Below are 27796 nucleotides of genomic sequence, written 5' to 3'. Positions count from 1 at the left end.
TGATGTGGGATTGTAGACATTGGAGTAGGAGTGAGTGTTCTAAGCCACTTCATTATGCAGACATGGGGAAGCCCTCTTGTGGAGACGGCTCACTTCAACATGATATATATGGCCAACTAGACAAAAGTAAAAAAAGTTTTGAAAAATTGGCCCAATAAAAATTACACGTGTCCAGTTCTCTACAAACTTATTGTTATGAAGGGAATGGACTACAATATCTTGCTAGGCAAGCCTTGGATGCAAAATGCTAGAGTAATTGAATGGGATAATGAACTAATATTCCTTCAAAACCAAATTGAAGCAATCTACGTAGAAAAGGACACGTGAAAGACCTCAATAATTGATCTAGATGCCATCACTATAATGCTCAAGGGAGATTCACAAGGCATGCCTAATTATGGACCACTCAACAAATTTGTACCTTGTCTTGAGGATGAGTGTGATTAGGTGCATGTTCTTGCAACCATGAATTTACCATTCTCAAATGATGAGAAAGAGTACAAGAAAATGGTTGAGGAAGTAAACAAAATAAGAAAGTTTGTGACCATGGATCAAGTCTCAAAGGAAGTATACCTATAGTACTTTTATGTATGATAGCAAGTAGTATAAAAACCATAGCAACTCCTAGCATGGATTTCCAACTGTTTACTTGTAAGATAGAGCTAACTAAAGTTCTTGAGTTTCTTAGAGAAGCTCTAAAAAATAGTATTGTGGCAACCCTAGAGCCCTAGAAGAACTTGTTAAAAACCACAAATGGAAGTGGATGAAGATGCATGACTTAAACCTCAAGTACAACTATGCCCCTCCAAACAAGAATGACGCTATTGACAAACCCAAGGATAGAGTATCAAACACAAGGGACAATGTGCTAAACCTTGATATCAATGCTAAACCAAATGAGCCCTACATATCGCTCATTGAGAATCCAAGCATAGAATTCGACCCCAAAGATAATAAAATAATACCACTTGCATATCTTAGGGTCAAGATAATGGCAACATAAGAGCACATCTTGAATACTCTCATTGATGAGGGAGATGATTACAACATTTTAATACATAATGCTTTGATGCAAATCATCCAACCTCAGCTGATCCCAATTAATGCCGAATTCAACCCATACAGGGGTAGACCATCACTTTGCTAGGAAAGTGTAAGGTAATGCTAAGCATTGAGATTGAAGGCTTGCCCATGATCTTTCATGTATTGTTGAAAGTAGAGGGAGTTGGGAAATAAACTATATTGGGTCATAGACATTTAAGTGATAGACTAGGTGTAGTGTCGACCATGACAGTCAACACATATACTTAGCCCTTCCCAATGTGAAAATAATAATGGATTTTGGCAAGGTTAATCTTGCATGTGACAAGAAAAATATGCCGCCAATGTCTTTAGGAGAACACAATGATGCATTTAGGGAGGGGAGTAACACCCTACTCCATGATCCATGAGAAAACAAAGAGGCAAAACAAAAACTGACAAGTGAGCTCATGAACCCTAACAATGACCACAAGAAGTGGATCCTAAAATTAAAGGACACTAGCAACGAGGTTATTTGCAACTCAATCACGTAGATCTACTTTCCATAAATGGAGGCCAAGGCATCGTCGATGTAGAAGGAGAAACAAAGACCTTATTGTGTGCTCAAGGTTATTATGTTAGAAACATATGGATATGGCTTGCCAAGCTTAACCACCATTTGCTACCTCCCCTCCACATTAGCAACTAAATCAATTGATCTCATAGTCTCATATAAAAACACTCTCGCCATCGGAGCTGCGGTCCATGCTTCCGTGGCGGTAAAAACATCCCCTCTTGGTATGGGGATTCATCACCTATCCTTGGGGGAGGTATATGGCTCCTCAATTTTTATCTATTCCAATACTTAATTCAATCAGGATCTAATCTAGAAAATCACAAACAAGATTGATGTCTTCAAGCAGTTATGACTTCAATCAATCATGCAACTTTCAAGTGATGATTAATCTAGTAGCAATCGACACTTGAATTTCACATAATGAAATCTTCCCCTTGGAATTTAACTAAGGGTATCTAGACTTTGGGGTCTCTAACTTCCCAATTTAAGGTTTATTCTTGTAACCAAGTTTCTTGGCCTTAAGTGAGTTTCTTTAACTTAGAATTATTTCCAATTTATAAAATCTTCTATGAGAGCTTCTAGATTAAAACTATATCCTTGGCTAGTTTCTTCAGGGTTTTGTTCTTAGTAAATTCGTCTTAAATTCACACTAGTCTTCTTTTCTATGGGATTAACATTAAAATTATTCATGATTACTCTTGAATTCTAGAATTTCGTAGTTTTCCTAATAGTTTCTAGCCTATAAAACGTTCTAATAATTTACCAAGCGAGTACTCTAAGATCGTAGTATTTCTTAAGAAACTTATCTTATTTTTATTGAATTCGGATAGAATTTTTTAGAAAAACCTATGGTATCGAAATTGGTAAAGGGTTGTTATCCGTGCTCGTGACCCCGTTAGTGATTCCCATGCTCGCAACTCCAACTGTTGCTTCCACGTTAGTAGGGTCATTCACGATTTTCACTTTTGAATTCTTTTTCTTCGGGCCATGACAAAAATATGATTCATAGAAGAAGAAGAACATGGCACTAATACCAGCTAGCAAAGGTGTAAGACTCATGATGATGATTATGGTTATTGTGGGGTTTGATGATGTAGGCCTCGCGAATGGTTCTTCTTGTTTTGTGAGAGCAATACTTCTCTCTCTAGTATAGAGCAAGAGCGAGAGAATAGGTATGATCTCTCTCTCTCTAGTAGATGGAATAGGGACGAGAGTAGAGGTATGATTTCTAATCGGATTGATTGAATAGGATAAAGTTCTTCAATGTCTTCTCTTCTTGAATTAGAGTAGAGGAGGATGAGAGACCTTCACAGTATCTCCCTCCTTGGGTTGAATGAAATGATGTCTCTTCGTCTCGAGGAATAGAGTCTTCTCCTTCTCGATCGGCGTCTCGTCCTCGTCAAGATTGCTCTTGTTCTTCTTTGGTTATCCCCAAGCCCTCAATTTATAGTTTTGCAGGGAGGGGGGAGAGAGGACGCTTGCTTTCTTAGCAATTTTTATAATGACATCATCGATGACAAAGAAAGAATGCGTTCTTTTAGCACTTTTGATGACATCATCGATGACAAAGAGAGAATGCTTTCTTTTAGCACTTCTGATGACATCATTGATGACGTTAGAGAGGGAGCTCCATTTTTGTTGTGCGAATATAAGGGTGAGCACCGCGTGGCGCGTCGTTGGGTGGCCGTCACTCCAAGGCAACGACTAAGGCAATGACCAAGGCATAGACCTTGGCATCTTGGCCTTGGCATACTTGACAACTGGCTATACGAAGGCTTCGTTGGCTCTGTTGGCCACACGTGAGAAGCTCCCACTAGCTTGTAGGAAAATCTTCTCGAGAGGTCACCTATCCAAACAGTGTAGTCGCCTAAGTGCACTTAACTACCAAGTGACTATCCACTATGCTAGTTCTTTTTATTGTTCTATACTACAAACATAGTTTTAATAAACTAGTATTGGGAGGGTCTCCCATGTCTTTCTTCCATGAACTGGCATATAATACCTCATTAATAATTATTATTATCTTCATAATGAGAGTGAGTTTCATAATTAGAGCTAATTTTTTTAAAATGTGCAACATAAAACATTTTTCTTTGGAATGTATACGCACATTAAAATAAACTAAGTGATGGGGACATTACACGGCACTACTACCTGACTTTTGTTAACTACAAGCCAACCAAGCTCCTTGTAGTGTGGATAATGATTAGGCTAGTGGGAATAAGCATGCTTATAGAAAGTTGTGGGTTCCTAAATGACAAGATCTCTCAAATGAAAAGTTCAACTGCTAACTTGTGGGAATGATTGGCCAATTGTGAGAATTTTCGTTGCAACATGTTTACTTAGTGTGATCATGTAAACTTAGACTCATGACTCTAAACTTTAAAGGTATGTGAATATTCTAAGTAAAGCAAAGCTTAAACTTCTTTGTCAATCCTCTTTATCCAAAGCCATAAATTTTGACATTTTGCCATGGGGTAAGAGGGGATCTATTCCCTTGCTTTTCTCTACAGTATTTAGCATTATGAGCTTCTACTCAAGAGCCATTGCAAGGTGTAGTTGGGGGGACATGAGTATCTCACAACTCGAGTGACAGCCCCCTACCCCTTACCACACCTAGCTCGATGTGTTCTCCCTCCTTGGCAAGAGTTCATGATCTTGTAATTCACAATGTGAGAATTATAGAAGATGTTTGTCCATAACTTCTTGTGAATAATTACATTGTTGGTTTGTTGGTGCTTGTGATTTCCCCCAATGAACAATTTCAACAATGCAACTAATAATATTTTCCTTTCAACATAATGCCAAAGATCAACGCTACATTAAAATTTCTTACAAAATATAAAAGTAAACCCATGCCAAATTTAGAAGCAAATGAGGCTATGATAAGGCATTAAAAGCAAAAATATATGTGGGGGCGCGGGGGGGTGGAGTTGATGTAACAACCTTCATTAACCATGATGATTTCATGCTTTTTCTCTACGTTTTGTATGTTTTTATATCTATAAGATATCCATATTAATGCTAGATTTCAAAGTTGAAAATCTTTTGAAGTCTTTTCAATTTTAGAAGTTTACTCCAATAGAAATCCTTGATGAATTGTGAATTCCTTTCAAATTTGACATAGTTCAACATCAATTTCTCTTCCTAGTTATCATGGAGAGAAGAAGAAGAAGAAGAAGAAGAGTGGTTCTAATGTGGAAGAAACAGTTCCAAGATACCTTTAAGAAATAACCCACAATTCTAGGTGTTGAACCCTTGTGGAGAGAGAGAGAGAGTGTGTGTGTGTGTGTGTGTGTTTTTGCAAAATACCATAAAAGAAGACGTGATACAGATTGCATGTATAATGTGTGATGACATATAGGCCTATCTTTGTGTGCAAGGGAGAGGTTACACAGTGAAAGAGTGCAAAAACAGGATATAAAAACATGGGAAGAAAGTATGATTAAGGTTCTGATCTGGTGGGGATCTACATGTTCCTAACAACAGCCTACCAAAGAAAATACCCTGTGAGGATTGACAACGAAGAAATGCTAGACGAGATTGCATCAAGCAAGTAAAGCAGCAAATGCAAAGATCCAGCTTAATCGAGGGCCCTGCAGTGAAGGATGTGGCAAGGTGGAAGTGCCTTTAAGGTTATGGCTGATCTTGATGCTCGACACGAATATTTAAGGGTCCTCTTTGGAGCTGAATTATGTGGCTGTCAAAATGCACTGATCATCTCGCCTGCACTTCTGTCAGAGAGAAAGCACCGGTGCTGGCAGGGGAGATAAATGCGTTACCAACTTGGGGCACGGAGTCGTGCGACTCTGCTCGGAGAGCGCTTCTCAAGCATTGCAGGATCTCACTCATTTTCTGGGGCCTTTCTGAGCTGTTGAACTTGATGCAACTCATTGCAATGTCGATGGCATTCCACATGGCAGCTTCATTGTACTGCCTCTCGAATTTCGGGTCTACAAGTTGCTCAAGGTCACCCCTTTCAACAACAGGTTTTACCTGCAAAGTTTACCATGTACTCCACATTCAACTATTTTGACAAATTACAGCTAATTGCCCACACAATCCCTGCCCCCAATAAAAATTAGCAAGATGAGCCAGATGAAAGTTGTGTATCTCACCCAATCAGTGAGGTTAATGTCTACACCTCCATGGCTTCTGAACACTGAAGGACGCCCTGTTATTATCTCAAACAGCACTACCCCAAAGCTATAAATATCGACCATCGTGGTGAGCCGCAAGCTTACAGCATACCTGCAGTTCATAAGAAGTAAGGCATGATAGGTTTTCGGTTGCTAAAGTCTTCCATCATAACTTCATAAGCATTCATGGTCTTGAGATGCAGAGTTTGAATTACTCTGGATCAAGGTATCCCCTACTGCCTATGATTCTTGTTGTGGCGTCATCATTGTCTTTTGAAATTCCCAAGTCCGCGATCTTGCCTTCAAGGTTGCTGCCCAACAGGATGTTGCTGCTCTTCACATCCCTATGGATGATAACTTTGACACACTGATGGTGTAAATAATCAAGTCCTGCATCACATCAATCCACAGCATAAGAAAACAGACATAACATTTATGAAGTAGCCTTAAGTCTCCGACGCTAAAAAAGAGGTTACCTTGTGCTGCATCAGCCATGATCATTAGCCTTTGTCTCCAAGTTAAAGTTGTCGTGATGGAGTTTGGACCTGATGATTACAATTACATGAGTCTCATCTTTGGAAGATGTATTGGAACTCGCAATCACCAACCGCACAATACTAACAAGCAACATGCCGCCAGGAGGTCTTACCAAAAAGAATGTCATGCAAAGAACCGTTTGGCATTAACTCATAAACAATTGCCAGTCTTCCTTCTGTACAGTATCCAATCAGTTGTACGACGTTTCTATGGTGGACTGTTGAGAGCAGACTGGCCTTCAAGGTGAAACAAGCAATTGTCAATACAACATGACATGTAATTATCCGTTACTCTAGCGTAACCTTCCATGTTCCTTACACTTTTTGTAGTGTACTCTTTAATTCATGGAGATGTGATGTGAGCGGTATGATTCAATAGAAACTTCATCTCAGGTTACAAAAGAATTATGTATTTAGCCAGTTACTTGAATTTAAGAGATGAGCCTCAAGTTCAAGCCGACTGGTCCTGATTACAAAAATTGCCATACTTTGATTATCATAGATTCCCTTTTACACCACAAAAACATTGTACTTTCCCATTGGGCATAGCTTTGTGCAACAAAATGATCTTAAAGAGCAGCAGTGGAAAGCCAAAACAGCTCAGCTAAATTCTCTGAAGCACCCAGTGCTCCCTCTTTGTCTTCGTGCCACTGAAATGCTGGACCCTGTGTTTGCTCTACCATTGATTCAACTCATGGGTTTACATGAATTTGCAGGGAAAGGTTTGAGGTTGAGGGATAAAAAGATGTCATGAGAAGGAAACAAACTCACCTCATTCCTGAATTCATTGACCCCTTGGCTTCGGTTCCCTTTGAGAACCTTAATGGCTACAGCACGACCATCCGTAAGTGTTCCTTTGTAGACCTCCCCAAATCCACCTTCACCAAGAACTTCTGAAAAATTCCGGGTGGCCAATTCCAGATCATAGAGGCTGAAAATTTGGGCTACGTTCACGATTCCATGATCAGAGTCAACAACCGCTGCACGGAGTTGTTGAAACAATAGATTTGTTAGAGGAGAAAAGTATTTTCCTTAACAAACACATGAATGCACTGTACAGCGTATACTGAATGTGTTCACCTTGTCTCCTAATGACTGTGTCATACGGTGTCTTCCGGAAACATCTCCTGCCATAATAGATTGCTAATATAATAGCGACAATGACCACTAGCACAGCAACCACTCCTCCAACTATTTTCCCTGTGTTACTTGAAGGGGAAGGAGGAGATCCAATTGGACCTGGAGGGGGAGGAGCCTCATTTGTTGGGGAGGTAACACAGCTACTGTTTGACGAGTCACAAACATCATTTCCTGTGTACCTGCATGCAAAATAGTCAATAAATTAGTTGTTGAAATTTTTGACCTTGCCTTAAGCATAGTTTAACATCCAGGTTGGCGTGCAGGGAACTTCCAGTTCAGCCAGAACTGTGGAAAAAGAAAACTATAGCTTGCACCTCCAGACCAGAAATAATTACTCTCATTTCTCACAGCCACCCTGACTGCCATCTCTACCTACCCAGCCTACAATTCTCCCTCTCCATTTCTCTCTTACTTTGAACTTCCCAATCCCCCCAACACACGTCCTCCTCTGTTGCATGGAATCCTTTGCAGCCTCAAGCACTCCTCCTGCCATCTCTGTCCTATCCAGCCCATCTTTCTTGTTCCCATCCAGCCCCACTCTTGTGTTCCAAGTTGTACATTCCATGTCATCTGAAGATATGTTGAAAAGCCTTGCATTGCAGCTTGTGAGGATCACAATGTTTTGTGATATGGTATATAATAGGACTGCTTGTTCAATCTGTCAATGATGACCCAAATCATGTTGTGACCTCACATTATTCTTGGAATATGCCAAGAGATGAAACCCCTTGTGATAGACCCATAAAGTATTAGGTATCCATAGAGATTGTAGCAATTGTGGAATCTTTAGCCTGTCATACTTGGATTTCTAACAGGCTCAGCAAACTTTGATATAGTTGTGTATACCTCTTTGCATTGTTGGCCAATAAAAGAAGTGCTCAATAGAATAAAAATGACTGACCTTCCTCTAAGATGCTGCTTCGATAACATGTCAAAGCAAGAGCAGATGCAGGAACACATGGACAAAAGATAGAATACTGAAGAGCTTGATGAAGGTGAGGAAGGAACCAACATTGGGGGCTGATGGTGACGCCGCATGGTACAAGCATGTCCTTGTACGTATCCAAGTGTGACCATGATCATAGTGAGGGCACTGCAAGTGTGAAGATTGGAAGGATGGGGGACAAAATGGCTAAAATAGCAGTCGCCCAACTGGTAAGCTGTCCTAAGTAGGCATGCCACTCGTGCAAAACATGTCAAGGGCCCAACTAACATGAGCAGGCTAATAATTAGGACACTAACCAAGAAAGAGGAGAAAAGTTGACCAAACTGAACAACATGACCGCAGAGCACCTAATGTCCCTCACCGATCAATGTAGGGCTCACAACCAAGAGAAGACCATGACCAAAAACAGCTTCATGTCTCATAACATGTACTGAGGATATTCTGGTCTAGACATCTTTTTGCTGGACTCGCGTGGTTTTCAATGATCCTTGGCATCACCATCCTTTTGGCGAAAGGGCAGGTATCAGTTGGGTGATAAGAGGCAAGCCATGGAGGCTAGTTGCTGAAGGAAGATTGTAAATCCTCATGTCTATCGTATATTAAAGCCTGAAAACTGTAGATTCAGAAGGCCATATTATAATGAAATGTTTCCGAATTCCCTCTAGACTCGTCAAAACTCTCATTTAATGCGAAAAGTACACTTGCAATGTTGAACAACAATCATGATCATCAACAGGCAACAAGGATTCACTTTGGTTAGAGCCACGTACTTAAAGTCAAGGCCCTGCTTTTGCAGCAGTGCTGGAGGAATGGCTCCACTCAGATGGTTGTCTTGCAGATGCCTTTCATGAGAAAAGGCATGATGAGTATAAGAGTGATGGTTTTGTAAACTTCAACTCACATTGCTGTTGAGAACCACTTACAGGACTTTCAAATTTGGTAGCTGTGCCAGATAGCCAGGGATGGGTCCTGTCAGGTTATTGCTGCTCAGGTCCCTACAAGTGACATCAGCCCAGAAGGTGTAAAACTTGGAATTCTTACTGTGAACTCGGCATCAATTTCTTGCTTCTGATTTGTGTTGAAGAAGAGTTATAGCCACAAAACTTTCTTTTAAAGCTAGGATACTATCAGATTCAAGCACTTACAAGATTTGAAGATTTGCTAGTTCACTCAAGTCTGGAATTGCTCCTTGCAATTTGTTGCCACTGAGAGATCTGTAAACCAGGCATATCAACACGTGGTGTCAGCATTTAAGCGGCTTCACTCTGCACATCCATAGCAGGTCACTGTGAAGGTTAATAGGATAGAAGTTGAATGGGCACCTTACATTTTCGTGAGCTCAGTCAGCTGATTGGTAGTCGAGGGCACTTCACCAGCCAAGCCATAATTCGACAAGTCACTATGACGAGAGGCAATGATTAGCTATACCAGGTAACAAGCAATGTGGAGATTTGTCTAAAACTCTTACAGTGGTAGAATGCAGTCATACAGTCGGGTGATTATTCACTATGTTGATCAAACTTGTGTGGGTAGAATGTGCAGTCAAAGAATTGGAAGATGATTCACTTGATTAAATGAGGCAAGCTCCCAAGTTGAACATTAGAAAGAGAATTTGAGATGATGGAATGGGGTTTGATTATGATACATTTCGGTGATACGGGTTGAGAGACCATAGCTGCAATTCAACCACGGGTACGAGTAGCCCCTGGGTAAGCAAGGGTCCCCGCCATAGCCACTCAGATCGCTCAGCGCGGCTTTGAACGCCTCTAAGGCCGCCACTGCGCCGCAAAAGAGAGGAACTCAGACAGACAGACAGGTAACTTTGAATTTGATGTCATCCATCCACAAATGCCATTGTTATTAACACGTAAGAAAGAAAGCCCTTTTAATCCATAGGAGCAGCCGACGGGCAAGGGTGGTTAATTATAATGAAATGTAGCGCTCACCATCAGCATCATATGTGCCTATCTGGATGGCTACATCGAGAAATTGGAACAACTCGTAGGCTGAGATGAAAGGGGCAAACATGGATGTTGTAGTTGGTGTGAATGTGATGTTCATCCATTCGCCGCTAGATGTAGTAATGTTGACAATCTCAAACTTTTTGTTGCTACCCGCTTGAGCATACACATCAACAGTCGATACGAGGGACGCATTATTCCTTGCAATATCAAACACCCTCATGCCCGAACTATTCACTCTAGAATCAACCTCTGCAAAGTAGAGAGACACTAGATACCAATGACTTGCTGGATCCACACTGCTATATAGATGAAACCCGCCTGAAGCAAATATGTCAAATCCAATGAGTCTAAAACCAAGATTAAAACTTTCTCTTTTTAGGCAAAACAATCACACCACAAATCTAAATAATAATAATGAATGAATGTCTTGCAACCGTATGATGAATATGTGCACTACCTTTGTGAACATTATCCGCAACCCTACCTCCCTTGTTCTTTGCTCCAATAAGACTTATATTTATTTGTGATGTGAATTTTTATGTTTTTGAGTTGTGAGAGTTTCCTCCCTATCATGAAAAGGAGGAAGTTTCCAAAAAGAAGCAAGTTTCTCAAGCAATCATACACTTGATCCTTGTAGTACTTAATAAAAAATGTGCACTTATAAACAATTGTTTAAAGCACATACTGTGAATTTTAAAAGTACGCACTATCGTTACAATTGACATGATGAGTAATCAAAATGATTCTTACAATGAAACACAAATGGATATGAATTCTTGCATTCATTTTATTTTTTTAAAAAAGTTACTTGCATTTTTGTAATGTTGGAACATAATCTAATAGCTAACAATAGTCACTTAAATTTTGCACATTGTTGAGAAGCACTTCATGTGTCTAATTTTGAATGTTTACAAAAAACAAGCGCACCTTCCAACGGGGAATATGCCGTTTCCAACACTGCTATGGGCGTTACATCTTCCAAATCATTGATTATAGTGGTCGTTTTGCTTGCAGAGATTGATGGCAATGCTATATTTCTTTGCCAAATACGATCAAGCTCATCATCGGGGTATCTATAGCAATCAACTTATAAAAGTGGTTAGTAAGTGAATGCTTAATAACTTTACATAGTAGTCATGGGAGAAGTTATAAAGAAAATGACTAAGGCAGAGCAGGAGAAGCATTACTTAATTCCTATTCTAGATTGGGAAGCACACAACAAGTTGGGAAGATACTGCAGCATTGGCCAAGAAAGCAAAAGGACAAAGTGACTTTGAATGGAAATGGTATTCTAGTTAAGGTAAGGGTTAGCTACACAATATGGTAGCCACCTCATGACTATTAATTGAGAAAAGAAAGGCACTTTGGACTTCAATGCATGATCCTACATATGTTGCTCCTACATCTCTTTGAGTGCTTTCACTTGTCCGTGGTATCAATATTTCTAAATTGGCTAACTTGATTTTAAGGAAAAGAAATTATGTGTGTTATAAGTTTTCAACCCTCCTTGATCTTTAGCAATGGTAAAGATAGTTTTACTTGAAACTAATATTGACAACTATGAGAGTACTCAAACACAAACATACCTATAAACAACAAAAGGCTCATGCATAGTGGAATTATATTTCATGTGGTGGTTCATGTTGCAAAGACCTCAAATTTGAATTGCTGACATGTTTACTTTTAGTTTATTTGTGCAATAAATGTCATAAATTCAGTACATTTGTGGATTTGGAATAGTATAACAACACGTTGAACAATCTTTTGGTATGCTTATGCAACATATCTTCCAGCAATTGTATAATTGTGGATTTGAAAATGGAGTTAGGGGTAATGCCTTTCAAAATGTCCCAATCTTTGGATTTTCCTGGGGCAAATTATCTACAAAAAGAAAGTTGGCTAGTGTTCCCATATAGGTATGAGGCAAATTATCGATTCTAGCAATGAGAATTTTGGTTCAAAATTCGTTTAAGGCCTACAATGTTCATGGGGTAAAAGATGCTAGTAAGTATTATTACAACTATCAAAACAGTTTTCACAACCTATGTGTGTCAAAAGATATGACATGTAGAAATATCAAAAGAATGAAAAACAAAAATCATACAATTTAGTACAATGTACACAAACCTTATAGGTGGGGTAGAGATAGCTGAGCCATAGTCAACTCGTGTTATTCTAAGTAAAGGTCGTCGTAGTAGACCCACGACAATGGTACCATAAGTATTTGGTGGGAGTGGCCGCAACTCAAGTGAGCTTATGAAAGGGGTATCACCACTCCCACGAGCCACACATGCAGACATGCTACTGGTATTGGCCATCACATACAACTCCACCTCCAAGGGAGAAACCTTTTATTTATAAAAGTAAAATCTTATTAGTGTCCATCCTTTAAAATTCATATACATCTTTGCAACAACATGTGCATTACATGCATGTGTGTGTGTGCATGTTTGTGTGTGTACATGCATGTGAAACAAAAGTTTGTAAACGTACAATTTTTTCAAGACTTGTGTAAGTTAATGAAGAAGACTCAAGAGTATTTTTTAGCAAAATATTGTAAATACACAACAAACAAGACAAGACCATAAGATTACAAGTAGAGAAGATAGAAAGATAAAACACCACCACCATATGTGCACATAGGCGCATGCACATGCATGTACACAACTTTTACTAACTTCATGTAAACATATCCTTCCAAAACATTAAATTGAGAGGTCATATGTAAAAGATAGAAGAACATTAAATAAGAAAAAGATGGATTGTGAATTGATGTCTCCTCACCTTGAGGTTGGAATTCAACACAGGTTCATCATACAATTGCCGTAAGCAAAGCTTAGTTGGTCTTTGTTGTGGCTTTTTTTTAAAAGAAGTGCACCAAAACTTATAATTGATGTTGTTTAAAAGAATGATGTTAGTGTTAGTATCAAAGATGTCTTTATTACAAAGACTTACAAAAAATATTACAAGCACATTCTAGAATGTCTGTGACCTATCCATTGCCAACAAGAAATGAACATGTGCCAAGGTTTGAGAAAGTACAAGCCAAAGATATTTGGAACTCCATTATATTTGAATAAGAGGGGTGGAGGGGTTGGGTGTTCATAAGGATTGTGTGTACTATGTGAAGATAGGGAGAGAGGTGGTGGCGATACTCTTATCTTTGTGATAGATTATCTCATGTAGGAGGAGAAAATTTAGATGGATGTGAATCGACATGGCAATTTGCTAAGTGTAAGGATCAATGTTGAGGGTGCATTAATTCTCTTGTTGAGTTGATATGCCATCCAGAGAGCATGCTAGGAAGTGGGCTTAGCTCAAAAATGAACTTAACAAGAAAGCTCACTTGTGATGGATGACTTAGACATGATGCTAGCTAATGGAAGATTGAATGGTGGCACACGGATGCTATAGTTTGAAAGGAGGAATGGGGCATAGCTTCCCTAAAGCACCATCTCTCAAAATTGGCCCTTGTGTCAAGTGACCCAAGTAGTAGGAATTTTACATGGTACTTTTAGGGTGATTCTACATGGAGGGCCGCATGCTTAGATCATTGTGTGAATGAGAATGATGATGTGACTAGCATGTGGAATCAAGGTTAGAGTCCTAGCTAAGTGGTTGACCATGACCATCATCCCATCATGGCCACCTTTTGATTTATAAGCCACCACCTTTTTAGTTCAACACAATGTTCCCTTTTTAATAAGTAGAATGCACAATAGCTTTGATTGAGGATGAGCATGTGTTAACCCCAACACGAAGGAAGCAAAAGGAAATAAAAGAGACGCAGGGCAAAGGCGGAAAAAGGTAGCCCGATTGAAGAAAGAATAAATACAAAAGGGAAAAGGCGCATTTTAAAATAGAAAGGCGCACCCTGAAATCTTGTAAAAGAGCGTCGGGCTCTCACCCGTGCAATTTGTAAATGTAGATGGGCGGTGGAAAGGAAGCTAGGAAGATAGGACAATGGGAAAAAGGGCCTAGGCTATGGCCGGTCATGTAAAAGGGGATGACCGCCCAAAAGGGATTTAGGATTTTGTATATAAAGTTGAAAAGTGAATGAGAAGCTCATTCTTGTGTGTAGCAAAAAGTAGCTCTCCTCTTCTTCTTCTTCTTCTTCTTCTTGCTTGCTTGCTTGAGCTTGTGCTTGAGAGAGGGAGTGTGAGGGAGTGAGTGTGTGAGAGTGAGGGACTGAGGAGGAGAAGCTCTCCATCTTCTCCTCTCTTCTTCTCTTCTCTTCTCTTCTCTTGTCTTGCTCGCGGCAATGGAGCTTGGAGCATGGAGCTTGAGGATGGAGCTTGCTTGAGGCTTGCACTTGGATCGTGGAGCTATCGGAGTGCGCGGGAGAGGAGGTAACTCGATCGGCATGGAGGTAAGCTCACTACACCCGTAGATATGGATGGCGCGTCGGCTATGTGAGAGGTAGCCATTAGTGCTCGGCTTGGAACGCTTGAAACAATAAGCAGTCCAAGGGTCTTGGCGGTTGAGCAAAAGCTCCCACAGCATGGGGTGGTAATGACATTGGAAAGATACAACTATGGTCTTCAAGTGCCATTTGTCATCCATTGTGAGTGCATTTAGTGAGGTTGTGGATGGGAAGAAGTTGGTTGACATCATACAAATGTCTAAGAATAAGACTCCAAGGGAAATAGCCCTTTTACCAGCCATTTAGTCTAGAGGAGCTCTCTCCCAATTTGAAGAGCATGAATAGGAGTAAGCCCTAAGGTTTGCATGCCATGCTAGCCTTCCAAGTGGTCAGGGACCTCTATGGAAAGGATTTGTAGGGACCTTTTCAACCATTCACAAGTAATCTCTACAAGGGCAATGAATGCCTACTAAATCTTAAATCCCAAAATCTAGAACCTTGAATATCATAGCAATAGTGCTCACTAATAGTGTACAAGAATGACTTTCTGCTTCAGTGTAAAATCCATGATGTGGTTTTCAACTTGATGATGGCTATGAACATGGCCCATGTGAAGAAAATGACCATATGCTAGTGAATATGGTGAATTGAGCGAGTTAGACTTCTCTCTTTGTTTTTATTCAATGTCTTTTTTTATTTGAACCACGTTTTGTAGGATGTGGAGATGATGTTCTACAATGCCTCAAAATGGATTCATATCAATGGGTGTATGCTAGGTGGCTTTGAAGTTGAAAGGTTTGATATGACAAGGTTGTCCTCTCTCTCCTCTATTGTTCATGATTCCCTTGCCTCTATTGTTGTAATAGAGAAAAATAAACACCTTATAAAGTATAGGTTTAGCATAGGGTTAGGGTGGAGTATAAAAAGGATGAGAATATATGTTTTTGCCATTAATCAAATCTCCTTCATGAGGATTCCAAATTCTTGGACCTCCCACCATAGCTAAGGGTCAGTACCTTACTCCACCATTGCAAGATGTCGATATCTTGCTGTCAAATCCATTTTCCTTGTTGTATTACTTTAGTATATTAATATGATCATTAGCTATGGTTTCCTTCATCATGGCTTTTCTATATTTTTTGAGTATTTTCTTAACTATGAGAAACTTTCATACATTGGGTATCAGAGCCAAAACTGGGAAGTCATTTCTAGCTTTTGTGTGGTCATGTGCATGAAAGATTGGTTACAATAATTAAGGATCTAGTCTGTGTCTAGTTATTTCATGTAATTGTTGTCACTAGGCAAGCTCTTCTATAGTAAATTGTGGTTATCTTGAAGATTTTGGCTAGGGTCTGGAGCAAAATGGTGGTCTTCTTACAAATTTGAGAAGTTCTGGTCATCTCAGATGTCATTTTGGTGGTATTTGGACAAAATATAACTCAGAGACCCAAGTGAAGACTAAAGGCTTGACTACTTTCCAAGAAGTAGGATTTTCCTTTTCCTTTCAAGCTTCACTTGGAGTTTCCATGGAGGAAATCTACATCTCTCTCTCCCATGGATCCTATCACCTTAGAGGTCATATTAAATCCTTGCATCAAGTGGAGTTTGGTAATAACCCTATTGGCTTGTTTTCATTCCAAATTTCACACTGGTTCTTACCCGAAATCTGTGCTATTGGTTCCTATTGATCTTCATCATGTGGTACAACAAGAGAATGGAGTTATGGCTTGCTAAAAAGCTTAAGAAAGCTATACTTCAAATAGAAATAAAGACATGGACTTTGAGTGAACTAGCACATTTTTGCGTTGCACTCAAATTTGAAATCCAATAAAGAAACAACTTATTAATCATCAACAAGGACAAGATTAGTGATCATTTAGCTTGGCAATGCTTGAAGAACTACTATTGCAAGGATTGGAGGCTATAACTTCTTCTTTGTGCCATTTCTTTACTCCTTTATCTTCTTCTTCATCATGTTCATCCTTTTTTGCATCCCTGGAACCTTTTGTGATCAAAGAGGCACTCTTCCAAATGCTAGAGTGGGAACTCGAGAAGTGGTGACTCAATGTGTTCCTCATTGGCTATAATGTCCTCTAAAGATTGAAACTGTCATTCCAATCTTTCTATTCTTGGTCTTCGAAACGACTCTACCTTGAAAGGATATCATATTGCTTTCTCTACCATAGCTATCACAAACTACTTGGCCCTCTTTAGACATGTGAATACATTGTGCTCACACACAAGCCTGGAAGAAGTGACACCATCGAACTAGAGAACTCAAACTTCAGTAAAGTATTTTGCTTTCCTTGGATAAGGATTTGGTACCCTACCATCCAAACGTGCTAGCAAAGGAGCTTGAACATGACAATGTCTTATAACTTGATGCTTTTCAATCACAAGAGCTTTTGACTTTGGTTGCATTAATTGTACTTGTACTACAAGTGATTATTGCAATTGATTTGAAAACTGATGCAATTCTAGAAGTGTTGTAGTTTGAGTGGGTGTGGGAGAAGGAAGTAACATTTGTGCCATAATATACTGATGTCTATGACTTATTTGATGCAGCAGACCTAGGTTCCATAAGGAAAAGACATCATATCTTGCTATTCACAATGCCTCATAGTTTTCAAATAAAAAATTCAAAAACCAAGACAAGAATTTCCTTCATCTAATGATTGAGCTTGTTTAGTCACTTAGACTTGAGCTTCCTGCCAAAAGCACGAGGAACTAAGTAAACTCATGTCTAGAATGGGCCGTGTATAAGAAGTCTTGGTTGGTAGTGTGGACATAGCAGGCATGACTGATAGGTTCAAAATCATTGCTATTGTTGTGTAGACTGATTCTAGAGCCCTAAAAACTACACAGAAAAAGAATACCCTTGTATGATCTACAGGGGCAAAAGGACAATAAGAAATTTGTAGAAAAATCGAGCACATTTCTCTCACACCGTTTGTAGCTTTGAATCTTGTTGAAGAAGGATTTTGATATCATACTCATCTGGGTTGAAGAGAGGTTATAGTTCGTGAGATTGAAAGTTATCAATGTTATTGTAAAGATTTCATCTAATTCAAGGTTTCTTGGTTGATGTTGGGAACACAAATTGTTGCTAAAGCCAGAGGGATCCACCTTTAAGAAATCATCTATATAATGTGTGTTCAAAGGTTGCTAAGAAATACCTTTTCTTTACATGCTATAAGGCCTTAAAATGACCCCATTTACTTTACTAAACTTACAATTTTTTTTCAAATTGTAGTTAAGAAACCCCTTTTATAAATATAATCCTATAAATTTTACTAAATATAATACCCTTTCTTTTGAACTCATGTGGTATTTTACAAGTTCCATAAGGTAGACTCCTTTGAGCCTCTTGGAAGGTGCTGCACCACCTTTGTCCTCTTTTGAGCTCATGTGATATCTTACAAGTTCCATAAGGTAGACTCCTTGAGCCTCTTGGAAGGTGCTGCACCACCATTGTCCTCTTTAGGATAGTAGTTTTAGCTCGCAAGAGATAAAAGAGCTAGTTCTTGAGATTCAATAAAATATATAAAATGAACAAGAAATATGAACAAACCATGATCAAAGCAACTATAGCTATAATCTCTGATTTCATGTAAGGTAAAATTGTAACAGGTAGCAAGACACATATCCCTTGCAATGGTGGTGCAAGGTACGCACCCCTTATAATGGTGGGAGGTCCAAGAGAAGGAATCCTCAACAAGAAGATTTTGATTAATGGTAAAAAGACAATGGCCATGTAACTCCCACAACTTTATATACTTCCCCTCTCTGGTACTAAGTCCTAAGTTTTTGTCAATCAATCAACAACTACATAGATACTATTCTAACCATGCTTCGTTGTTGGCAATCCCATGATGAAATTCATGGCAGTATCAGTCCATTTGCCTTAGGGAATAGGTAATGACTGAACTAATCCTCTAGGTAGAAGCGTGGATCTTTATTTGTTAACATAGTAGACACTGCATGACATAATCCTTGACATCCTGCCAAATTCCCTTCCAATAAAAACTTTATGCTTGAAAGATGTTTGAGATGTCAAATAAACCCAACCTTTATATCACAATAGTCCATTATGCCATGTAAAATTTGTATACTATTTACCTCTTCCTTGTTGAAATACTCTCATCATTTGGCTGCATTTTCACCAAGCAAGTATTCTACTTGTATATCATGAAACTACTCTTTGTGCAAAGTAGAAATAAAAGAAAGTGAATATACCCATATTCTTGACAAAAGATCGGCCACAATATTGTCTTTACCTGCCATGTAGGAGATATAGCCTTGATGTGTAGGAGATATCAAAGTCATAGCCTTGATGTGTAGACAACCATCGTCTTTGTTTAGGGGATAAAGTGGGTTGAGATAGAAAATATTTTAGCACTCTATGATCGCTCTTAACCTTAAAATGGTTGTCATGGATTTAGTGATGCCGATTTATTTTTTTGGCACATGTAGAATGGCTAATATTTCTTTCTCATGTACATGGATTTTTATTCATTTTCATCTAATTTTTTGCTCTAAAAAACAATTACTCCATGGTCTTGATATAAAATAGCCCCAATACCTCTTTCATTGGCATCTACATATATAGTGAATGCTTTAGAGAAAACTTGACACACTAGAATGCGTGTTGAAACTAACATAGATTTCAACTCATTAAAGCATTTGTCTGCTATGGAATCCCAAAAGAAAGATTCTTTCTTCAGTCTAATAGTTAATGGAGCTGCAATATGGGCATAATTCTTAAAGAACCATTGATAGAAACAAGATGAACCTCTTTAGACTCAAACTTTAATAATTTGTAAGGATTTTTATTTATGGGCTTAGTATTAGGAACCAAGTCAATTGGGTGATCAAACTGTCTCTTGGGTGGTAATGATGATGGGGGTTGAAATATATCTTTGTATTCCTCCAACAATTTACCCAATGCTAATTTCTTCTTTTTTTAAGTAGGTGTAGGACGATCTTCTCTTTAGAAAGAAGAATGGCAAATATGCAAGACTTAGCATCAATTTCTCTCTTTAATTGGCTATCCATTCCAAGATAATTTCAATTGAATGACAGTTAAATTAATGGTAAATCTACACACTATTTTTAGCCCATTAGAGCTAAGTACTATGTCAATGGGTCCCATTTCCAAGGCTACTAAATTAGCTTGTATAATGTATGATGATGAAACCTCAATAGAAGTGCATGAGTACACTTCACGGCTGGCTTTGAAATCCCCATCAACAACTTTTACCCTCAATGGTAACCCCATATCCTTTGGTAGTAGCTTCAGCCCTTCCAAATATTTAGTATTTACAAAACTATGTGTGTTATCCGTATCCACAAGAATATAGACAACCTTATCATTAATAAGCCCTTTGAGTCGAATAGTACTTTCACCACTACTACCCATCCATGTATTATGAGATATAAAATAAATAGGACCACTCGAGTCAGAAGGAAACTCATCCATTGGATCATAAAACTCTTCATTTCCAACTTCTTCATCTTCATGTGGCTCCTCCTCTATAGTTAAGGTTGAAACTTGAAAGAGTTTACTCTCATTCACTTCCTCATCTAATTCTTCTTTTATAATCATAAAGATTTTTGTTGCCTTTGACTTATGATTAGGGATCCATTTCTCTCCATACTTTAAGCATAAAACTTTAGTATACATCTCCTTCAATTTGTCATTAAACACATACTTTTTTTGAAAATTATTTGTTATGGGTTTTTCTCCAAAATCTTGTTGGGAATAAATGCTCACCCTACCTTTTACAGTGTTCGGGTGTAAACACACCCCTACACTCTTGTACTTTATATATTATCTAAACCTAAAGTGGTACACCCCATCACTATAGCAAAAATACTAATTATGTCGTGCTCTCACTCCTTCAACTCACTCTTTCTACTTTGAACTTTGCACTCAGTCTGTCATGTATTCCGCCTCGATCATCCTAGCAAGTTCGCCATCAAACTAGTATCAGAGCTAGGAGCAGAAGAGTAGGTCACCCTTGACTAGACAGCCAAGTGACGGGATCTACATTAACTACAGGTTAGCATTAGCCGTCGATGGCCTGGGGGAGCAGCTGACAGGTTGGGCAAGTAGGCTACGGACTGGAGGCAAGTGTCACATCACCATGATTCGGCATAAGCGACGGGCTAGTTCAAGCAGCAGTCACTTGTGCAGGCGTGTAGGTTAGAGGTAACAGGCAATGGTGCACACTAGAGGAAATTTTCATACTTTAGTGAAATTTCTTCAATTTCATTGAAATTTGTGCACACTAGTCCTAAGAAAATTGGGGCTTTTGCAAAATTTCTTCAATTTGTGTAACAATTGCCTAGTATATGCACTTGGGTACATGTATTGATGCAATCTCAATGGATTTTCTCCTGAAAATTTGGGACCTTTGACCAAATGATCAAATTTGTGCCCATGAATGCTCTTGGAGGAGAAATTGCACTCAAATTTTGGGGATTTCACATGTAATTGGTGCCTTGACCTCTAAATGTGGCTGTAATTGCTTGTGGAGTGCAACAACATATACTCTCTAATTTTAAAAATTTATTTACAGATCTGAAATTTATGCTTGTTGGTACTTGCAATGTACTGTGGTTACTTGTATGACATTTCGGCCTACATTTGGTGGCTTTTGAGTTAATTTAGTATTGCAAATTATGGTTGGAAACAATGACAACAACAATCTTTTGCATATCAAGAAGCTTGAGGGTGCATATAATTTTGCAATATGGCAAAAATAGTGCTACAATGTCTTGTTGCAAAAAAAACAGGTGAAGCCCATCAAGAGAGGGAATAAAACCAAAAGATATGGAATAAGAAGAGTGGGCTAATTTGGATGAGCTTGCATGCTTTACTATTGAGCTCTTAGTGGTAGAGACAACTTTCTCTTTAACATTGAGAAGCTAAATTCAGCATATGCAATGTGGCAAAGGCTTGAATAATTTTATACTCAGAAAAGTGCAACCAGCAAGGTTTATTGACTGAAAAAGTTAATGGACCTTTGCACGAAGGAAGGTACAGCCATGTCTCTACATTTGAACAAGTTTAACTCAATTTTCAATTAGCTAATTGCTTTGGATTTCCATATTGACGATGAGTTTAAGGCTACTTTCTTGCTATGCACTTTGCTTGAAAGTTGTGATACTTTCAAGACAGCTTAAAGTAGCTCAAATGCTCACCTATTATATTCTGATGTGGAGAGTTCTTTGTTGATGGAAAAACTCAACATGCAAAATAATTTGGCAAACAAGTCTTCTAATGCATTGTACACTAGAGGCAAATTTCAACAAAAGGGTAGTTCTAAAAATAGAGTACGTAGCAAGTCTCGTGACAAAAATGTGGAGTGCCATCATTGTGGCAAGAAAGGGCACTACAAATGGGAGTGTTTTTAATTGAAGAAAGAGAAAGACAAAAACAAAAACATTGAAGACCACAAGGTTGAGAAAAAGTACAGCCAGTCGCAAAGAAGAGCAGTGTGAAGATAGAAGAGGTAAATGTAGTCACTCATGAGAATGACATTGATAGTGATGTACTTCTTGCTTCTTCTTTGAGTGCACATGCATTGATTTGTAGATTTTCTAAGGATGACATGCACACTTGGATACTTGAGTTAGGTGCGTCTTTTCATGTTACACCACATTAGGAGTGGTTTTCTGAGTACAATGGTGATGCATGTGGTATTGTCCACTTGGGGAATAACTATGCATGTAAAATTGAGGCATTGACATGTGAAACTGGAATTTTAGCCATGGGGGATTCACTAGTAGTGATAAGGAGACGCCACCTGCGTGCAAAAAATATATGAAAATACCCCTTATCTACCCCCTATTTATGGGGCCTTACATTATAAAATGTACCTTCCTTCCCTTAAATTACCCCCGTCCCTTACACTCATGTGGTACCATACGGTAAACCCTAGTGGACCCCCCAGGAATTTTAGCATGTCTTCGTATTTGTTTTGCATAATGTGAGGCATGTAGCTTAGCTTAAGAAGAGCTTGATAAGCATAGGGTAGCTACATGATGAAGGCTATCACACTACCTTTGGGGATATCAAATGGAAAATTTGTAAGGACTCTCGCATTGTTGCCAAGGGCTTGAAAAGTGATACTTGTATTCTCTGTATGTATCTAGCATGCATGACCATGTAGTCACCATAACTGAGTAGCCAAGTGTTTCTTTGTGGCATAGTTGGTTGGGACACATGAGTCAAACTGGAATGAAAGTGCTTTCTCGCTTGGGTTATTTGCCATCTTTGAGGTATGTTGATTTTGAACAGTGTGATCATTATATTTATGGTAAGCATTCTCAAATGTTACATAAGAATCTCTTTCTCTAAAGTCAAGTGATACTTGTATCCTCTATATGTATCTAGTGTGCATGAACATGTAGTCATCGTAACTGAGCAGCCAAGTGTTTCTTTGTGGCATAGTTGGTTGAGACACATGAGTCAAACTGGAATGAAAGTGCTTTCTCGCTTGGGTTATTTGCCATCTTTAAGGTATGTTGATTTTGAACAGTGTGATCATTATATTTATGGTAAGCATGCTCAAATGTCACATAAGAAATCTCTTTCTCTAAAGTCTTTACCGTTAGAGTTGGTACATTCATATGTATGTCAAATGCCAAGGTTATCTCTAGGGAGAAAGAAGTATTTTATTACCTTTGTCAATGACGCCACATGCAAAGTGTAGGTTTATCCAATTTGTTGCAAAGACAAGGCCTTGGATAAATTTAAAAAATTCATGGCACTTGTTGAAAATCAAACCAGCAAGACATTAAAGTATCTTCACTCTCCGACAATGATGGGGAACATGTGTCCAAATCCTTTTAGGGCTTTTGTGACATCAAAGGGATTAAAAGGAAGCTCACCATCCCTCATAATCCACCCCAAAATGGTATTGCATAGCGTATGAATAGGACCATTCAAGACAAGGTCCGTACAATGCTGTCACATACTACTTTACCTCATTGATTTTGGGCAGAGGATGTTATGACAACCATACACTTGATTAATTGATCACCAAACAGGTCTTTGGGAGGAGGGGAGTCCCTTAAGAAGCGTGGTCAGGCAAGCCACCGTGTATGCTCACTTAAGGTTTGGCTACAAGGCATTCGTGCATATTTGTAAGGAAGAACGTAGCAAACTTGAGCCAAACTCCTATAAATGTATTCTCCTAGGATATGGTGATGAAGGTGAGATGGGGTATTGATTATGGGATCCCATGATAAGAAAAATATAAGCATCAATGATGTTATCTTTTAGGAAGATCGCATATGCACAAATAACCCGAAAAGACAGAGGAAGTTAGAAGAGTTGTATTCCAGGAGGATGTACCAACAAGACAACAAAGAATGCATGTTAGACGACAACAAATACCTGCTATAAATGTACTTGAAAATACAGGGAATAATGTTGAATATGATCAACAAGATCTTTCCCATCATGTACCACAAATTCAATAAGAACAGATGCCTATAAATCAACCAGAACCAGCTGCACAACATGCTGAACCTGTAGAACAACAAGTTATTAATGCAGATTTGCAAGCTAGCGAGCTAGCAAATCTTGACCATTGGGTCCATAGGTCGCGACCAGAGTGCAAAGATAGCCAAATAGGTTTGTTCCTAGTATCAATTATGTGGTTGATTATGTCATGTTGACAGATTGTCGTGAGTCATCATGCTTCCAGGAGGCAATGGACAGAAAAGATAGCATGAAATGACATAAGGCAATGCTGTCAGAGATGGAATCTCTCATGACAAATAGCACTTGGGATTTGGTGCATTTACCTAAGGGGTAGAAAGTGCTACCATACAAATGGGTTTATAGAATGAAAGTCACTTCTGGTTCTTTGCTAAAGTACAAGGCACAATTGCTTGATAAAGGGTACAAGTAAGAACATGGAATTGATTTTGATGAAATATTTTCTCCTATAGTCAAAATGACTACTTTGTGAACCACCTTAGGCTTGGTTGCATCTGAAGATATGGAACTCATACAGATTGATGTAAAAACAACTTTCTTATATGGTGATTTGCATGAGGAGAACTATATGTAGCAGGTTGAGGGTTTTGTTGCAAAGGAGGGGAAAGAGCATATGGTATATAAACTCAACAAGAGTTTGTATAGGCTAAAACAGGCACCACATGAATGGTATCATAAATTTGATACATTTATGTAATCTCAGGGATTCCATTACTCTCAAGTTGATCATTGCTTATACACTAAGAAGACAGTAGATGGTATACTTATTCTCTTGGTTCTATATATGGATGACATTCTAATTGTAGGCAAGGGAATGTTCATGCCTTGGACTCCTTGAAGCAGAGTTTAGACAATAGCTTTGATATGAAGGATCTTGGTGAGTCAAATCACATTCTTGGCATGTATATACTCAGGGATAGATCGAAGAATCTTCTTTATCTGTCATAGTAGGGGTATGTCACTAAGGTTTTTCAACATTTCAATATGGAGAGGGGAAAGCCATTGGTGTACCATTGCCTCCATATCTGAAACTTAATGCAAATGACAACCCTACATTTGATGATGGAAAGGTTGAAATGGCCAAGATACCTTATGCGTCAGTTGTTGGTAGCTTGATATACACTATGGTTGCTACATGTCTTACCATTGCATTTGTGGTGGGAGTGGTTAGTAGATACATGGCATATCCTGGCAAAAAGCATTGGGAAATAGTGAAGGGTATCATAAGATATCTTAAGAGCATAGAGGATTTTTGTGTTTGCTTTGGTAAGTAGAAGTCATCTATTGTTGTTAGCTTCACATATGTAGACTATGTTGGTCATCCTGATTGTAGAAAGTCTACTTCAATATATGTGTTCACGTTCACAAGTGGAGTGGTCTCTTGGATATCCAGGCTGCAAAAGTGTGTTGCATTGTCTACTACACAAGCATAGTATGTGGCTGCCAACCATTGAGGCATGCAAAGAGGCTTTATGGCTTTCACATCTAGTGAGAGAGCTTGGTATTATAGAGGTTCCTATCCTCTACTGTGGCAGTTAAAGTGCTATCATGCTAGTACGAAATCCTCTCTTTCACACAAAGACAAAGCACATATAGGTGAAGTATCATTTATCAAGAATGTACTTGACAGCAAGAGCATTGAGCTTGTCAAGGTACATAGAGATGATAACCCTATAAACCTTCTCATGAAGGGTCTTCCAACAGCAGAGTGATTTTCTCATTGCCGCCAGATGATGGGGATCAAATAGTATATGTGTACTTCAACTTTGTACATGCATAGACTTAGTTGATTCTTTTATACCTTTAGGCACATTGCCTTTAGGTGGGAGGTTGTTGGGAATAAAGGCTCACCATTCCTTTTACAGTGTTTGGGAGTGAATGCACCCCTACACTCTTGTACTTCATATATTATCTACACCTAAAGTGGTACACCCCATCATTGTACCGAAAATACTGATTGTGTCATGCTCTCACTCCTTCAAGTCATTCTTTCTACTCTGAACTTTGCACTCAATCTATCTTGTACTCTGTCTCGATCCTAGCAAGTTCGCCATCAAATCTATCCTTTTAAAATCTGATTTAAAATCAGCATTAGGCCTTGAATACATTCATTGTTTTGTGCCATAAACTGTACGAAAAGTTGAAACCTTACTGTAAGAACTTTGGGACTTGCCCTCATGTCTAAATGGTTCCCTTTGCTAGCTGATTTACTGTCCCAATTTAAAAGACTCATTTGAAGTTGAATTTCCCACAGTTTTGGGCTCAAATGATGATATGTCTCCATGATACTTTTGGTTGTACCGTTCAGCAAGTTGAATTGTTTCATGAAAATTATTAGGTTGCATTGCACCCACCTCTGAAGAGAGATATAAATCAATCATATAGATGTATTTATTTAGCTTGCATATATTTGTAATACCTTCTATAGATATGGACAAATTCAATAACATATTGAAGTAATCTCTCATATACATTTCCCTTTGCTTCAAGTCATACTACTTTCTTTACAACTTTTTATTCTCCATTGAAGAGGCAAATACATCAAACATTACTTGCTTAAATTTATCCCATGTACTAAACTCTTTTCCAATCTTTTGCATATATCTCCACCAAGTGTGGGCATGTCCTTCAAGGTGAAGGTTTGTGTAATAATTTCTGGCTTCATAGCTTCTTAGATAAAGAGTAAAGTACATTTCAAGCTTGTTGATCCATTCTTTCCACTCCATAGGCAAAGAATTGTCTCCCTTGAAGTTACTAATGTTGATCTTCTTCTTATACTCATGATCATTGTATGTGACTAGGCTATGCAAATGTCTCCAAGCATCCTTATTCCATGATTGTTGCATTTGATAGGGCTATCCATGTTGATTGTAGACGCCGGCAGAACGAGCAAACGGGACTCCCAACGGTAGATAGGCGATATGACCCATTTGACGGGTCAACGGACCCGCATGGCAAGATTTTTTCTCTAAGAAAAAAAATCTAAATTTCCCCCTAAATATTTTCAATCACCACTTGCTCCTGGTGGGAGTTCACGCACGGGAGGCACAGGTTAGAAATTTGTGCAAATTTGGCCCAAAATTCGGGGATTTTCCTAGTTTTGATCTCGTCCATGCTTGTCAGCACCATTCAGCTCTAAAATTGCAAACATTGCGTGTGGTGACCCCAATTAAATTGAGGATTTTGCCAAATTTTTCATAATTTCACTCTTTTGAGTAAAATTTCTTGACTTTAGATCCCGTAAATTTGCGATTTTTCATGTATTGGCAAATTTTTGCTCAACTTAGTCAAATTTGGCTAACATTTAGGTAATTTTGGACTTGAAATTTTGGGGATTTGCACAGAATTTGGTAAATTTTTGCATTTTTGCCCGTGTGGTGAGACTAGTTCATGTATAAATAGCAGAGATTTATTTATGGTTGAGAAAGAATAGCAATGCATTTTCCTAGTTCAGCTTGTGCTTCAGCAGATCAGTGCATTTACTCCTATGTTCATGATAAAATTTCTCCAACTTCTTCCAGTTCAGACATCAAGAGTTTGATGGAGAGCAAACGGTTTGATGGTCATGGCTTTGACCTTTGGAAAGACCGTATGCTG

General features: G+C 38.7%; 1 protein-coding gene across 2 annotated transcripts in view; it reads right to left on the bottom strand.

Moving 5' to 3' along the window:
- Positions 1 to 4911: 4911 nt before the first annotated feature.
- Positions 4912 to 27796, bottom strand: part of LOC148038912 (putative LRR receptor-like serine/threonine-protein kinase At1g67720) — a 52127-nt gene continuing 29242 nt past the window's right edge. The window contains exons 3-17 of one of the 2 annotated variants that reach the window (XM_087674798.1): positions 12450 to 12670; positions 11250 to 11395; positions 10305 to 10640; positions 10004 to 10136; positions 9686 to 9757; positions 9504 to 9572; positions 9282 to 9353; positions 9129 to 9200; positions 7353 to 7591; positions 7044 to 7252; positions 6386 to 6509; positions 6213 to 6281; positions 5952 to 6126; positions 5716 to 5848; positions 4912 to 5593 (exon numbers count right to left, since the gene is read on the bottom strand). In XM_087674798.1, coding sequence (XP_087530924.1) covers positions 5315 to 5593; positions 5716 to 5848; positions 5952 to 6126; positions 6213 to 6281; positions 6386 to 6509; positions 7044 to 7252; positions 7353 to 7591; positions 9129 to 9200; positions 9282 to 9353; positions 9504 to 9572; positions 9686 to 9757; positions 10004 to 10136; positions 10305 to 10640; positions 11250 to 11395; positions 12450 to 12670 — 2349 coding nt within the window. In that variant the 3' untranslated portion in view covers positions 4912 to 5314. The remainder of the gene's footprint in view (positions 5594 to 5715; positions 5849 to 5951; positions 6127 to 6212; positions 6282 to 6385; positions 6510 to 7043; positions 7253 to 7352; positions 7592 to 9128; positions 9201 to 9281; positions 9354 to 9503; positions 9573 to 9685; positions 9758 to 10003; positions 10137 to 10304; positions 10641 to 11249; positions 11396 to 12449; positions 12671 to 27796) is intronic. The other variant, XM_087674799.1, reaches the window with a different exon arrangement.

Source organism: Lygodium microphyllum, chromosome 3, assembly GCF_053477565.2.
Source record: "Lygodium microphyllum isolate KBCC chromosome 3, Lygodium_microphyllum_v1.1.10, whole genome shotgun sequence".
Classification (NCBI taxonomy): Eukaryota; Viridiplantae; Streptophyta; class Polypodiopsida; order Schizaeales; family Lygodiaceae; genus Lygodium; species Lygodium microphyllum.
Note: the sequence above shows the minus strand (reverse complement) of the source record. Positions and strands in the feature narration are given on the sequence as shown.